This window comes from Chiloscyllium punctatum, chromosome 17 (assembly GCF_047496795.1).
Source record: "Chiloscyllium punctatum isolate Juve2018m chromosome 17, sChiPun1.3, whole genome shotgun sequence".
NCBI classification, from domain to species: domain Eukaryota; kingdom Metazoa; phylum Chordata; class Chondrichthyes; order Orectolobiformes; family Hemiscylliidae; genus Chiloscyllium; species Chiloscyllium punctatum.
The window spans coordinates 56,737,745-56,751,706 of record NC_092755.1 but is presented as its reverse complement, the minus strand read 5'-3'; the positions used below and the strand labels follow the sequence as shown (position 1 = coordinate 56,751,706).

The following is a 13,962-nucleotide window of genomic DNA, read 5'->3' as shown; positions in this document are numbered from 1 at the left end:
GCTTTTTAAAAAGCAATCTTTTAAAATATATTAAATCTCTTTCCTCACAATTCCTTTTTGTTTAAACCTCTCTTCACTTTCTCTATTAAATACTCTAACTTTGACATCCAAATATACACTCTTGCACGGATAAGACACAATACTAAATGTATTTCTAATTACTTCAAATACAGTGCAAGAGCCCAGAGAAAACTGTGGACAAATGCCGCTTACACATCAAAATGACCGTGTAGAGTGTCCTTCACAACTCATGAAATAGTAGCATAACAAAGTGATTTATTCAATTAAACATAGATTTTTCCCCCCTCATCCAGCACTATCTGGTCCAGGAATTCTGTGGTGCAGCACCCACAGTACTTCCAGTTTTCGAAAGAATCCATGGTGGCTCCAGTTTTCCAAATAAGACGCATTTATATTTCCTTGCATTTAGCTGCTGTAAAGTCAGTTTAAAGCACAGCAAGCAGAGCAGGATTTGATGGATGTTGACAAAGAAGCACCAGTTGTCAACAAACTGACAGAAGAGATTGTGCAAATGAGATTGCACTTTGAAAGCAAAAAAGAAGAAACCAGTGACATTGAAGATGAAATCTTTTACATTGACCTTGGAGGAGGAACAGTGAATGTTAGCATTGCTGACACTGCAGTATTCCCTCATCAGAGTAAGCAGGGATTTCCTTGTCCATGTTTGACCCCAAGCTATGAGACCTCGTGGGGTCCAGAGTCAACATTGATTTTTCCCAAGACAAACGCTCACAACTCTATACCACTTTCCACTAATTGGGATGGATGCAATTCCAGAATGTTGATGAAGGAGTCTGAAACATTGGTTGCACACAATAATTCAGTAAGTTCAAACGATTGTTTTACAAGTCCAAGTAACAGCTGGCTGTAAAGAGGGCAGATATGGTGTGTTCTTGACAGTGCGAGGTCAATGGTTCAGACATTTTGTCTTATTCAACTTTCAATTATTTGATCCAACTGAGTAGCTTACAAGCCATTTCAGAGGGTTGTCAAGACACTTTGAATCGAGTCAGAAGTCACATATAGGGTATACCAGAAAAGGGTAGCAGATTTCCTTCCCTATTAGGACGCCAGTGGGTTGGATAGATTTTTCCTGACCACCCAATACATTAATGTTCAAAGGTTATCACTAACAGAAGTAGCTTTTAATTTTCTAGATTTTTATTAACATTAAGCTGCCTTAGTGGGATTTCAATACAAGTTCCTATAGCATTATCCTAAGCCTCAAAATCACTTCTTCAGTTACAGGACCACTAAACCACTGTCCAATGTAGGGGAGCTCTCTGACATAATGTACACTATTCAGCTTATTGAATTAGAGGTTTAACCTTCACTCAAGCCACATAATGGAGACCCATACTTAAGGTGGTCAATATGAGGGAACAAAGGCTCCTATACCTGGTCCTCACAAAGGGCAACGAAAAAGAAAACATTCTATTTCCAGGATAAACATTTCTACTTCAAAGAAATTCAGGAAAAACAGAGTGCATTCTGCAACATTATTACCAGAAATAAAACTTTTTAAAATGCTACGACAGTAATGCTGACTCACAATAAAGAAATTTAGAGAAGGGCTACATCAACAAATGCCACACAAAGTTAAGAAGCATCTAAACATCGAAATAATGCAAACATGTATTTTTATCTTAAGTAAAAATAAGGAAGGTGTCTAAAATTTGTATTAAGAAACTCCAATCACCACCACCGCGTGTGCCCCCGCTCCCCACCACAGTTACCCAGTGTAGGTGAGCAGAATCAATTAATTTAAGGATAGGGTTTAAAAAAATGACAGGATCTGTCCAAAATCCAAAACTTAGTCTGCAGTCCAATATTAACAGAGTGAAAAAATGTCTGCAACTTTGATATGTTACCTGATACTATCAGTGATGAATACCTGGAACATTTTCTCCAGCAAGTGCTCAATACCTCAACTTTCATCTGGTATGACAACTTGTCTGGCCATTTTTCTGCATATTGTTTCTTTATAAATTTTAAATCCCTGTTCCCTCTAATATTGACAGGAACATTTTAAATTCTAACTACCCCAAGAACTTCACTAGTTTTTTGACACAAAGCCCCAGAACATCAAACTGTCTCTACTTCTGTATCATCAAAATTCACAGTGACGTCACTGGGTGATTAGTGTTTATTGAATAAGCAAATCACTTACACCAGAGAGCACACAGTTACAGAAGCTGTGTTATTTGACTCAAGACAACATTCAATTAGGTCAGTACAGCTTTGAGTCACAAAAGACACTACATAAATGCAAGATTTTTTTTAAAAAAACAATGTTAATCTCTTATCCACAACAATTAATATTTGTACATCAATCTTTCTGTGTCTTATGTCTGACTGAGATGAGTAACTGCATTCAATCTGTCTTGGCAAGCTCGAGGTTTTCAGCATCAAAACATCACTAACCTGGAAAAATAAATTCATTCTGGAACACCGATTGGTGATTGGTTCACCTGGTCCAATGTCCATAAGGCAACGACCACCAAATTTAAACTTCAACATTGCTCTCAGTTTTACTAAAGAGAAAAGAAAAAGATAATTTTTCAAAACAAAAATTGGAGCTAAAAAATATTCCTTTTCCTCACACATTTCTCCCCTGTAGAAATCAAAGCAACAAAACTAAGAAATGAAACAGTCCTCATCACAACATTCCTTAATAGCAAACTCAAGCACTTCTATGTTTAGTGTATCATCTATTAAAGACATTAAAACTAGCTCCACTTTGTCCCACTGAGAACTCTGGAGTCAGACATATTATGAGCTAGATTCAGATTAAAGATTCCACTTTTCCCATTTAAAATATAAACCTCTCAATTGCACAATTCTCTCAATGCAAAGAAGCATCATCCTCAATTATGTGCATAAGTCTCTAGAGTGGAAATTAAATCCACTGCTTTCGGGTTCAGATGCACCAAGCCAAGGTTGACACCAAGTGGCAAGAAAGAACGTTCTAATCCAAGGATGTAAATATTGTTTTTTTTAAAAATTGGTCAAACTATTAAAATTATAACTAACCATTTAAACATTAATTGTGTTTATTAAAAATAAAACTCAAACATTTCTTTCAGCTCTGCAGTTTAAATTACACTCAAAATGAAAAAAAAAGAGTGATGGCTAAATTGACAGGAACAGCTGTTGTAACATTTTTTATAATATACACAAAAACTCAATGTCTTTCCAAAAAAAGACACTTTTCTGTATAATTCTTTTGAACATTTTACATATTTTCCCAGAGTTGTCCAAAACACAACACCTATTGAAAAGAAAAAAACAACTTACATTTCAACTGCTCTAATTTCAACTCCAATGCTAACTTTTGTTCAGAAAAATTAACAAGTTTACATGCTCTGGTCTCAGGCTTATGCACAGATGATTAACTGTAAGGTCAGCATTCGAAAACACATATTCTGCAGGCACAAAGAATTCTGGAATGCAAAGGTTAACTCTTGGCCAGTTCTACAAGGAGAACAATGTGTGCTCATTTGCACCACTCCATCCAGAGAGTATGAAAAATCAGCAACCTTTCCATCTTTGTAAGGAAGTTTAATTCTGAAGTGGGTTTGTTGCAAATTGGATAAATGTTTGAAATTTAAACTGGCTGATAAATATGGAAGTTGTAACTCCTTTTTAAAGTGGATGGCAATGATAAGGTATCCTCAATTAATTGCCATTGCTCATCTTGCAGTTGAAGCATTCAGGCATCAGATGGCTCTGTTCCAGGTCCATCTGAAAGCACAGGATATAGCGCAGCTTTACTCATTGAGTCATTTACCAAATTCCAATGAATTTTACAGTCAAAGTCAAAGTCAGAGATGTCGAGCAGGGAAACAAATCCTTCGGTCCAACTCGTCCATGCCAACCAGCTATCCTGGATAAATCCAATCCCATTTGCCAGCATTTGGCCCAAAAACCTCTAATCCCTTTGTATTCATATACCCAACCAGATGCCTTTTATATGTTGTAAATATACCAGTCTCCACCACTTCCTCCAGTGGCTCATTACATACACACACCACCTTCTCTACAAAAAAAGTTGCCCCTTAGGTCCCTTTCAAATCTTTCCCCTCTCACCTTAAATCTAAGCCCTCCAGTTTTTGAACTCCCCCACCCCAAGGAAAATTCCTTGTCTATTTCCCCTATCTTTCCCCTATGATGTCTGTCTGTAGCTCAAATTTTCCAAACCTGGAAAAATCCTTATAAATCTTTTCTGAACCCTTTCAAGTTTCACAACTTCCTTCTTATATTAGGGTGACCAGAATTGCACACAGTACTCCAAAAGTGGCCTAGCCAGTGTCCTCTACAGTCGCAATATGACTTTCCAAATCCTATACTCAATACTCTGACCAATAAAGGCAAACATACCAAATGCCTTCTTCACTATCCTATTTACCTGCGACTCCACTTTCACAGAACCATGAATCTGCACTTCAAGGTCTCTTAGTTCAGCAACACTCCTCAGGACCTTACCATTAAAGTATATTAGTTCTGCCTGATTTGCTTTTCAAAAATGTAGCACCTCACATTTATCTAAATTAAACTCCACCTATCACACCTCAGTCAATTGACCCAGCTGATCAAGATCCCAATGTACTTGGAGGTAACCTTCTTCACTGTCCATTACACCTCCAATTTTGGTGTCACCTGCAAACTTGCTAACCATACTTCCTATGTTCACATCCAAATCATACATAACGAAAAGCAGTGGACACAGAAGCAATCCTTACAGCACGCCACTGGTCACAGGCCTCTAATCTGAAAAGCAACCCTCCACCACCATCCTGTCTTCCACCTTCAAGCCAGTTCTGTATCCAAATGGCTAGGTCTCCCTGTATTCCATGTGATTTCATCTTGCTAACCAATCTACCATGACAGTACTGGATCAGCTGGTATTGTTCAACTTAACTTAGTTTTTGATTCTCTTTGAATGCTTTTATCACCATGGTGCAGATGAACTTGTGCAATTGCAGTTGCGATGGTATGATCCTTACTAAGTGAAGAAAGGCATTGTCAATGGCTTACTGCAAAGTATGGGAATAACCATTGACAGGTCTCCATATAACACATTGTGTTTGCTAACACATGACAATGGTGCTTGTAGTATTGTCTATGTAATCCAAGAGGCACCCACCAGGTCCCTTCTTTGCAATATATTGTGTTTAGATTTTCAGCCAGATTCTCCACTACATCCTTCTGCCACACTTTCAGTTTCCAGAATTGTAGACCAATGCTTCCTGTTCTTACTATAATGGCAAATAACAGTCATATAGCATCTTGTAGTTAATGCTATCCAGCAGTCAATTGCAAAAGCTATTATAATTCATTCCAATTTTTCCCGACAAAGACTTCACACTGTCCTCAACATTTCTCCAGATGCAAGGTTATTGTCTGTCTCATAGGCACACATCATTCAGGTTCTACAAAACTCAATGCATGACAAACTTTGCCCTAAGTGATACTTATTGACAGCATATCCACCGCGATCATAGTGAATATCAGTTTCATTTCTGTTTGGTATATGACATCACACTTTCTTGAACTGCCAGAAAGTCAGTTTCATATGATTTTTGGCTTTTTCTTTAGATGAAACAAAAGGATGCTTGAGCTTTCAATGGCCCAGCATTGTGCTAGTGCTTTTTAAGATACCTCAGCATTGCACTCAAGAGTTTCTATTTAACAGTGGTTTCTTCCATTTTTGTGGAAAGATTATTGTTCCTTTTTGATGACACCATCTTCTGCTGTGTAAAATCAATTTCCAAAAATCACAATAATCCCCGGTGACATCAGTATTGCTGATTTTTTAATGCAGTAATATAATGTCATACAATTATTTCACTAATATATTTTTAAAAATTAACTGCAATATATAATTGGCAAGACCATCACTTATCGACTAACCATATACTAATTTACATTCATATTCTACATCGTGAAGGAAAGTAGTAAGATTGTTGCAAAAATCACACAGCTTTCACTGTTCTATTTTGGTGCAACTCCAGATTTCTTGAAGGGGCTACCTTGCCCCATATAACATGATTTTAACTTAAAACCTCTGAACAGCTGGTCCACTACCAGAATCACTAGAGTATTTGATATTATTTCAAATTCTAATCCTCAATACAATAGCTCACAAAATAGACTTTCAAAAGGTTAGAAAAACTACATACTCATAGAATAATACAAATAGTCAAAGGTCATTCAGCATCATGCCTGTACCAATTCTTTAAAAACACAGCCAATTAGACCTATCCCCTGCAGGGTACACAGGATCATGACAACTCACTGCATAAAAATAGCTCTCCCCTCGTTGGATCTTTTCCCAATTACCCCAACTTTATGTTCTCTACTTACTGTTTATTCTGCCACAAGAAGCTCTCCCTTATCATCTACTATGTAAAAAGTATTTAGGATTTTGCAAATGTCTAATAAATCTCTCATCTTTCTGTGCTCCAAAAACAACAAGCCTTCTCCAGGTCTTCAGACTTAAAATGTGATGACCAGACTTGACCACAATACTGGCTGAAGCCTAACCACTGTTTTAAAGCAATTTAGTACAATTTACCCATTTTTGTGCTGGACTCTTTCGTTAAAAAAGACAAGGAGTGCATTTTTTTAAACAACATATATAGCACCTTTAATATAATGGAATGTCTCAAGACACTTCACAGAAATATCATAAAACAAAATACGACAAGAAACAGGTCAAATGGCCAAACCAGTTGATTTTAATGGACCTCTTAAAATACTTTTCAATGGCTCTGTTATCTTCAAAGAGTTGTGCATATACCTCCAACTCTATGTCCCAATAAACCTTTTAAAATTGTATTGTTTAGTTTATATTGTCACTCTTGATTTATCCAACCAAAATGCACACTTCTATAGATTAAATTGCACCTGCCTATATCTTCCCAAATTCTGTTTTATTTATTTATTCTTTTCAGGACATAGTGTCACTGGCGAGGTAAGTGTTTACTGCCCATCTCAGTTTGTCCTTGATAAGGTTGTGGTCAGACATCATCTTGAATTACAGAAAACACACTCGATGCCCTGTCAAAGCTGACAGTGGCATTTCCTGACAAAAACACACCCAGTGAGCAGCATCACCCGAAGTACACACATGGTGACTGGTAACATCCCAGCTTACATACCCAATGACAGCGACCAACCCCAGTATACACACCCAGTGACCGCTGTCAGACACTGGCAGGTATGCACATGCCCATCAAGCACACCTGATGATGGCAACCACTCCCATCAAATGCAGAGAGCTATGGCACCAGTTCATGGTAAGGACAGCCCTTCCCAGTAAAAGAGCCCAGTGACAGTGGCCCACCTGAGTGGCAGCAGCCCATGCCTCTGAAACTGACCAATGACTGCAGCCCTCTCCAGTAAATCTACCGAACAAACAGAGCTCTCATCCCTAAACATGCCAGTGAGTATGTCAGGTGATGGCAACCACCCCTAGTGAATGTTGGATTAGTGGTGCTGGAAGAGCACAGCAGTTCAGGCAGCATCCAACGAGCAGCGAAATCGACGTTTCGGGCAAAAAGCCCTTCATCAGGACAGGAAGGACTTTTGCCCGAAACGTCGATTCTCCCGCTCCTCGGATGCTGCCTGACCTGCTGCGCTTTTCCAGCACCACTTCAATTTTGACTCTGACTCCAGCATCTTGCAGCACCTACTTCCGCTCAGATGGTGAACATGCCGAGAGCCAGTGTGGAGTCTGGAACAACACAGCAAACCAGGCACCATCAACAGCTGGAGAAATCAACGTTTCGGCTCTAACCTTATACCTGAAACCTTGGACTTCTCCACCTCCTGATGCTAACGGTGTTGTTCCAGCCTCCTGTTCCTCTACTTTTGGACTTCAGTGTCTGCAGTTATTTTTGCCTCATGCCTGGTGCCAGCAGCGGCCATGCCCGATCAACAACCTCCATTTCCAGCAGCTGTAACTCATTGAATGTCCCGGTTCCAGTGAACATGCAATGCGCCCAGTGCCAGAGGCCCGTGCCCGGTGATCGTACCCCAGTGCCACCGGCCGTCCCGGTGGCCAGACGCGGTAACGGGTGATGATCCTCCCCGGCTCACCCAGCGCTGACCTCCTCAATTGCCGCCAGACCCTAACGGACTCCCGTTCCTTTTTCCTTCAAACCTCGCTCCAAGCAACGTCACCCGCCTCCCATTGGGCAGCGGGCTGGGCCACGTGGCAGGCGCCGGTCCGCGGATTGGTCCGACCGCCTGAGGCGCGGCGCGCGCCCCTCCTGCTGATTGGCGGGAGCGGTGACGTCTCCAGTGCGTCAGGGGGCCGCCCTCACCCCGCCCCTCCGCCACTGGTATCCCCTGGCAACGGGGACGCGGGCAGCCCCCTTGCCTTCCGCAAGGAGGAGAACGGGTGGGACTCGGGAGCACGACCGGCCCCGGCCCCGGCAGCATAGCCTGGCTTCATCAAGATGTGTCGGTGTTGGACAAAGTTAACTCCCTCGCACACTCCTCCACCGTCACGCACCTGTCCCCATGATCCCGCCGCACTCGTTACCTGATGGAGGAGCAGCGCTCCGAGAGTCGGTGCTTCCCAAATAAACCTGTTCGACGATTAACTCTGGCTTCGTCCAGCAAGAGTGCCAATAGTTGTTCCAAATTCAGTTTCTGTGGAGCGGAGTTGAGCTCTTTTGTTTTAAATGATGGAATACTTTGTCGTTTACAACCACAGAAAAATTTACACACAATCGGTCATTTCCAATGTGGAGTAACGGCTGATTGGAGAGAAGCGCGTTGAGATACAACAAACCGAAAGAACGAAACTTTCAAAGTGACAAAACTTGATCAAATACTATCGGGGGGCGGGGAGGGAACAAAAATATTGGAAATGAATGTATTGGTTATACTAGAGATCCATTTTGCACTATATGAGACCATAATGTGTCATTCACAAGTTTTCCTACCTTTTGCTTCTTGAGTTGGTAAACTTTCTGATTTACTTGTAATACCGTGATCCACTGTACTTTTTTCCTATCTCAGTAATTTATCAATTCATGGTGATTTGGTCAACTGTGAGCCAACAGCCACTCTCAGACAACAACTCACTAGAACGAAGGACCCAATACCCAGCATGAGCAAAACCAATGTAGTGTACAAAATCGCATGCAAGGACTGCACAAAACACTAGATAGGACAAACAGGAAGACAGCTAACGATCCACATCCACGAACACCAACTAGCCACGAAACGACACGACCAGCTATCCATCATAGCCACACATGCAGATGACAAGCAACATGAATTCGACTGGGACAACACTTTTATTCTAGGACAAGCCAAACAGAGAACAGTCAGGGAATTCCGAGAGGAATGCCACTCATCCACAGATTCAATCAATAAGCACATCGACCTGGACCCAATATACCAACCACTGCAGCGGACAGCTGGAACTGACCACCGGCAGCGGCAGATTCAAACCGCTACAAATGCCGGAGGAAAGATCACAGAAGTGCTTCACAGGAGGCTCTCAAGCACTGAGGGTGTCACCTAGACAGGGGATGAAACATCTGCAACACAAATTCCCAGCTCGGCGAACAGAACCACAACAACGAGCACCCGAGTTACAAATCTTCTCACAAACTTTGAACCACAATCAAAATATGGGGAAGAACAAGTATTATGGTTGTGTATAACTTTTACACCCTCAACCACAATTGGCTGTAATTCAGGATATTAAAGTGGAACTGATCAGTAATTTAGTTATTTGGAACTGCAGAACTGGGCTGTGCATTGTGAGCAGTCCAAGGCCAAAATTACAACTCAATATATTTGGCGATTGCCTTCAATTTTCCTTCAATAGAGGAAACATCACGTGTTCTGCTAGGTTAAAAATGTAACATGTTCTGATAAAATGGTTAACCTAGACAATAAGAGATATGGACTTCTTAAAAATTCCTGATGAAACAAAAGAAGAATAAAATACACAGAATAATAGATTAATACCCACAGGATGAGGTACTTCAGCTGCTGTGCCTGTTTTACCTCTTTCATCAAACTGTCAAAGTAATAGTTACCTGACCATTACCCATAGAGCGAGAGCTACAAAACTGTAGAAAAATTACAACTCAGAATAAGGCCATTCATCCCAATATGCCTGCACCGGTTGAACAAACTTGCCACCCATTCTAATCCTTGCAGATTACAGCATTTCAAGTGCAGACCTGGGTTCCTTTGAAATGAGTTGAGGGTTTCCACTCAACCACCAAACTGGGCAGTGAATTCCAGACCTCACCACCATCTGGATGGAAAAGTATTTCCTTATGTCCCCTGTAATTCCTCTAATCACCTTCAATCTATGGCTGCTGAAATTTGGCATCTCTGTTGAGACAAACAGATATTATGTTCACTCTGTTTCATTATTTTGTGCACATTGATTAAGTCACCCCTTAGCCTCCTCCCACTTTTAATTCTAAATCATTAACACATAGCACAACAGCAAGGAATCAAAAGCTGAACCCTGTAGAACACCAAAGGAAAACATTTCCCCTTCACAAAAACATCCTTCAACTATGACCTTTTGTTTCCTGTCACTGAGGCAATTTTGGATACAACTGACTACATTCCCTCATATCTATGGGGTTTAATTTTTCTTAACAGTCTGCCATGTGGAACTTTGTCAAATGCCTTACTAAGTCCATGCAGACAACATCCACTGTACTACTTAACATAGCATTTTAACTTCATTTCTAACTCCTACCTTTTCTCTGTAACTTTACAGATTGTTTGTGTTAAAATAATCATCCAGTGATGGCACAGTAGTTAGCACTGCTATTTCACAGGACTGGGGGCAGTGTGAGTCTGGGGTGCTCTTTGGAGGATCGGTGCAGACTTGATGGTAGGGATTCTACAATTCTTTACCTACTGTTAATTATTTTAACTTACTCGAACCTTACTTTTGTATTATTAATTAAGAACTGAAGATTAGTACAAAGTAAAAATATTTTTGCCCTTCCTCAAATCAGCTCCTTTCCTAAACATAGATATTATTTCTTTCCAAGTTCTAATGTAAAATGTATGTTTTGTGAAATCACTGGATTTGAAACACAGCAGCTATTCGACTAGCAATCAACTCATAACTTTCCTGTGATGTCAGTGTCAGATTATTTTTCTCTTCTCTCATTAACTCATGACTGCTTCCTCTATCTCCTACTCTTAGGTGCTGGTTACTGTTCCAGATCCTCCCGCTCTTCCACTCTTTTAGGCATTGGTTACTATTTCTAGTTCCTCCTCTCTCCCATTTCCTTTTATTCCTATTCTATCTTTTCACAAGAATGCTAAATCTAACTTTGTTATGATCACTATCCCCAAAATGGTCACCCACTGTTATTTCATCCACTTGCCTAGCTTCAATTCTGAAGAAAAAATCGAGAAATAAACCCTCTCTTGTTGAGCTTGTAATATACTAGATAAAAATGTTCTCTTGAATGCTGTTGAATAATTTTGTGCTCATTGTGCCTTTCACACTGCTTATATCCCAGATCATATTTGGCTATTGGAATTATATGAGCCCATAACTTTACTCAGGGATACAAGGGCTGCTCAAACTCTGTTGCTGGAGACGAATTAATTTTCCCTCCAGAGAGTTCAGTGAAAGTCAAAGCGTTAGTCAATGGTATAAGTTGAGGGTTTCTCCCGATTCCATTGTACAAAGGCCAGTTGGAGATGGCTTGTCTTAACTAGTTGCAGTCAGGGTGATTAAGCAATTACCTGTGGATGAAGTAGATTTACATCTGCAGGTTGATTTAGCAGGAGTGAAAGTTGTAGCTTCACGCACAGTCCAATTGAGGCAAAAGACACAGAACAATTGCAAGAATGGGTTTTTGCCATTTTCCATCATGTATAGTGACCAGACCAACAGCTAAACAAAGTCCATCGCCAGAGGTCACAGTAATACTGCAAACAGATGTGAAGGTGGCTAAAACTCTAGTTAAGCACAAAGATAATTAGAAAAGGTGTTTGGCAATATTTTCGTTCATTGAGGCCGAGGAAGCAGATCCAGAGTTAGATGAGCAAGCGCAGACTGCTCGTACCGAAGTTGAGTCTGAAGGAGTTTTAGACTGCTATTATATTTTAAAAAGGAATTCTAATGAGGAAGTAGATACAAGCTCACAGAACTGTAGATGAAGAATGAATTATTGTTCATCAAATATTAGTATTGCCCTGATATCATAAGGAGACTTTGCAAGTAGCATATGAAATTTCTATGGCAGGACATGTTGAAATACAGGCATCAAAAAGTAGGTATTTTAGCATCATAGAATCATACAATGCAGATGAGGTATTTCAGCCCTTCTGCACTGATAACGTAAGAAACACCTGACCTTCAATCTAATCTCATGTGCCAGCACTTGGTCCATACAGTCATCTACATAATTTATATAAATCACAAATAAGAGGGGACCCAGCACAGAGCTTTGTATTACACCACTGGACACTTGGTTCCAGTCATTAAAGCAGCTTTCTGTCCCCTAGAACTGAGCAATTTTGAATCCACTGTATCAAATTATCCAGGATCCCATGTGCATTTGTTTTCTTGAGAAGTTTCGTTTTTGGGAACTTGTCAAGGGCTTTACTGAAATCCATATAAACTAAATCAATTGTACTGCCCTCATCTACACACCTGGTCATCTCAAAACCTTCAATCAGATTTATTAAGTATGACCTCCCTATGATGAAGCCATGCTGACTACCCCTAACAAGCTTTGCCTTTCCAAGTGGAGATAGATAATTCCTTCAGAACTTTTTCCAATAGTTTCCCCACCATTGACATGAGATTCACTGGTTTGCAATTGATTTGTCCACTTTTAAGCTTGCCATCACTGACAATACTTTGTTCTTTTCAATGCCAATTTGCTCTGTTTTTTTCCCCATAGTTGGGAGTGACCCCGAGGAGGTTTAAGTGCAAGGTGCTCAATTTAACAAGAAAGTACGACAACACCAAGACTTAAGAAGGCGGAATACAATTCTGGAAAACAGGTTATAAATGTCAGGTGAGAGGAAAACATCAACATGTTGAGTGTTAACAGATTGTGTGGGATTACCGAAAACAAAAGCAGGTCATCAATATATCCTTACAATTCTGAATATGATAACCCATTCAGAGCTTTTCCTTTAAGGACAGTTACAGGTAACATAATAGTGGGGAATAGCACAGCATGTCAGGCAGCATTTGAAGAGCTCCTCGGATGCTGCCTGACCTGCTGGTCTTTTCCAGTGCCACACTTTTTGACTCTGATCTCCAGCACCTACAGTCCTCACTTTCTAAGAGTGAAAAAAGTGAATTTGGTTGTTTACTTGTAATGGATAACCAATTAAAATATAATCTGATTGTGATTCTAACATTATGTCTATAGCTTTACAGAAGATTGTTAGCAGTTTAGAACCATTAAAATCAATTGTGTATCATTTACAGACACAGGCAACTTTGGAATGATACCATGAAATTTTCAAACCAAGGTTGAGGTATACTGTCACAAATACCTACAGGATTGGGACAACAAATTAGATGTCTTAAAATTTGTTACCAGAGATTTCCCAAATGATTCTACTGGGTTTAGTTCATTTGAATTGATTTATGGTCATCAGTTTAGAGGTCCATTAAAACTGATTAGGGAGAAGCTCTTGAGACAAAAGGGTGAATCCTCAATAACGGACTATGTGTCCACATTTTTAGAAAGACTCACAGGAATATACCACTAGTGCATTTGAAAGTTTCACAAGTAAAAATGATAGAATGGACAGACAAACATTTAGCAACTACAACGTTTGAAGTGGGAGATGAAGTTTGACTTTGGTTGCCCTTGCAAGGCAAACATCTGAAAGCAAAATTCAGGGTCCATACGAAGTTGTTTAGAGGGTTAGTAAGTGACTTGTCTGATAGCTAATCCT

The 13,962-nt window shown here is 40.1% G+C and overlaps 2 protein-coding genes across 8 annotated transcripts in view; one reads left to right on the top strand and one right to left on the bottom strand.

Annotated features, from left to right (window-relative positions):
• Positions 1 to 8,198, bottom strand: part of LOC140487859 (citron Rho-interacting kinase-like) — a 221,205-nt gene extending 213,007 nt beyond the window's left edge. For 6 of the 7 annotated variants that reach the window (XM_072587208.1, XM_072587209.1, XM_072587211.1 and 3 more), the window contains exons 1-2: positions 8,061 to 8,198; positions 2,446 to 2,555 (exon numbers count right to left, since the gene is read on the bottom strand). In XM_072587208.1, the coding sequence (XP_072443309.1) occupies positions 2,446 to 2,541 (96 nt within the window). In that variant the 5' untranslated portion in view covers positions 2,542 to 2,555; positions 8,061 to 8,198. Of the gene's footprint in view, positions 1 to 2,445; positions 2,556 to 7,829; positions 8,034 to 8,060 lie in introns of those variants that run through there. The other variant, XM_072587207.1, reaches the window with a different exon arrangement.
• A 268-nt stretch (positions 8,199 to 8,466) lies between these two features.
• Positions 8,467 to 13,962, top strand: part of LOC140487858 (BICD family-like cargo adapter 1) — a 93,280-nt gene continuing 87,784 nt past the window's right edge. The window contains exons 1-3 of the mRNA XM_072587206.1: positions 8,467 to 8,845; positions 10,793 to 10,909; positions 12,948 to 13,064. The gene's annotated coding sequence lies outside the window, so the exon portion shown is untranslated. The remainder of the gene's footprint in view (positions 8,846 to 10,792; positions 10,910 to 12,947; positions 13,065 to 13,962) is intronic.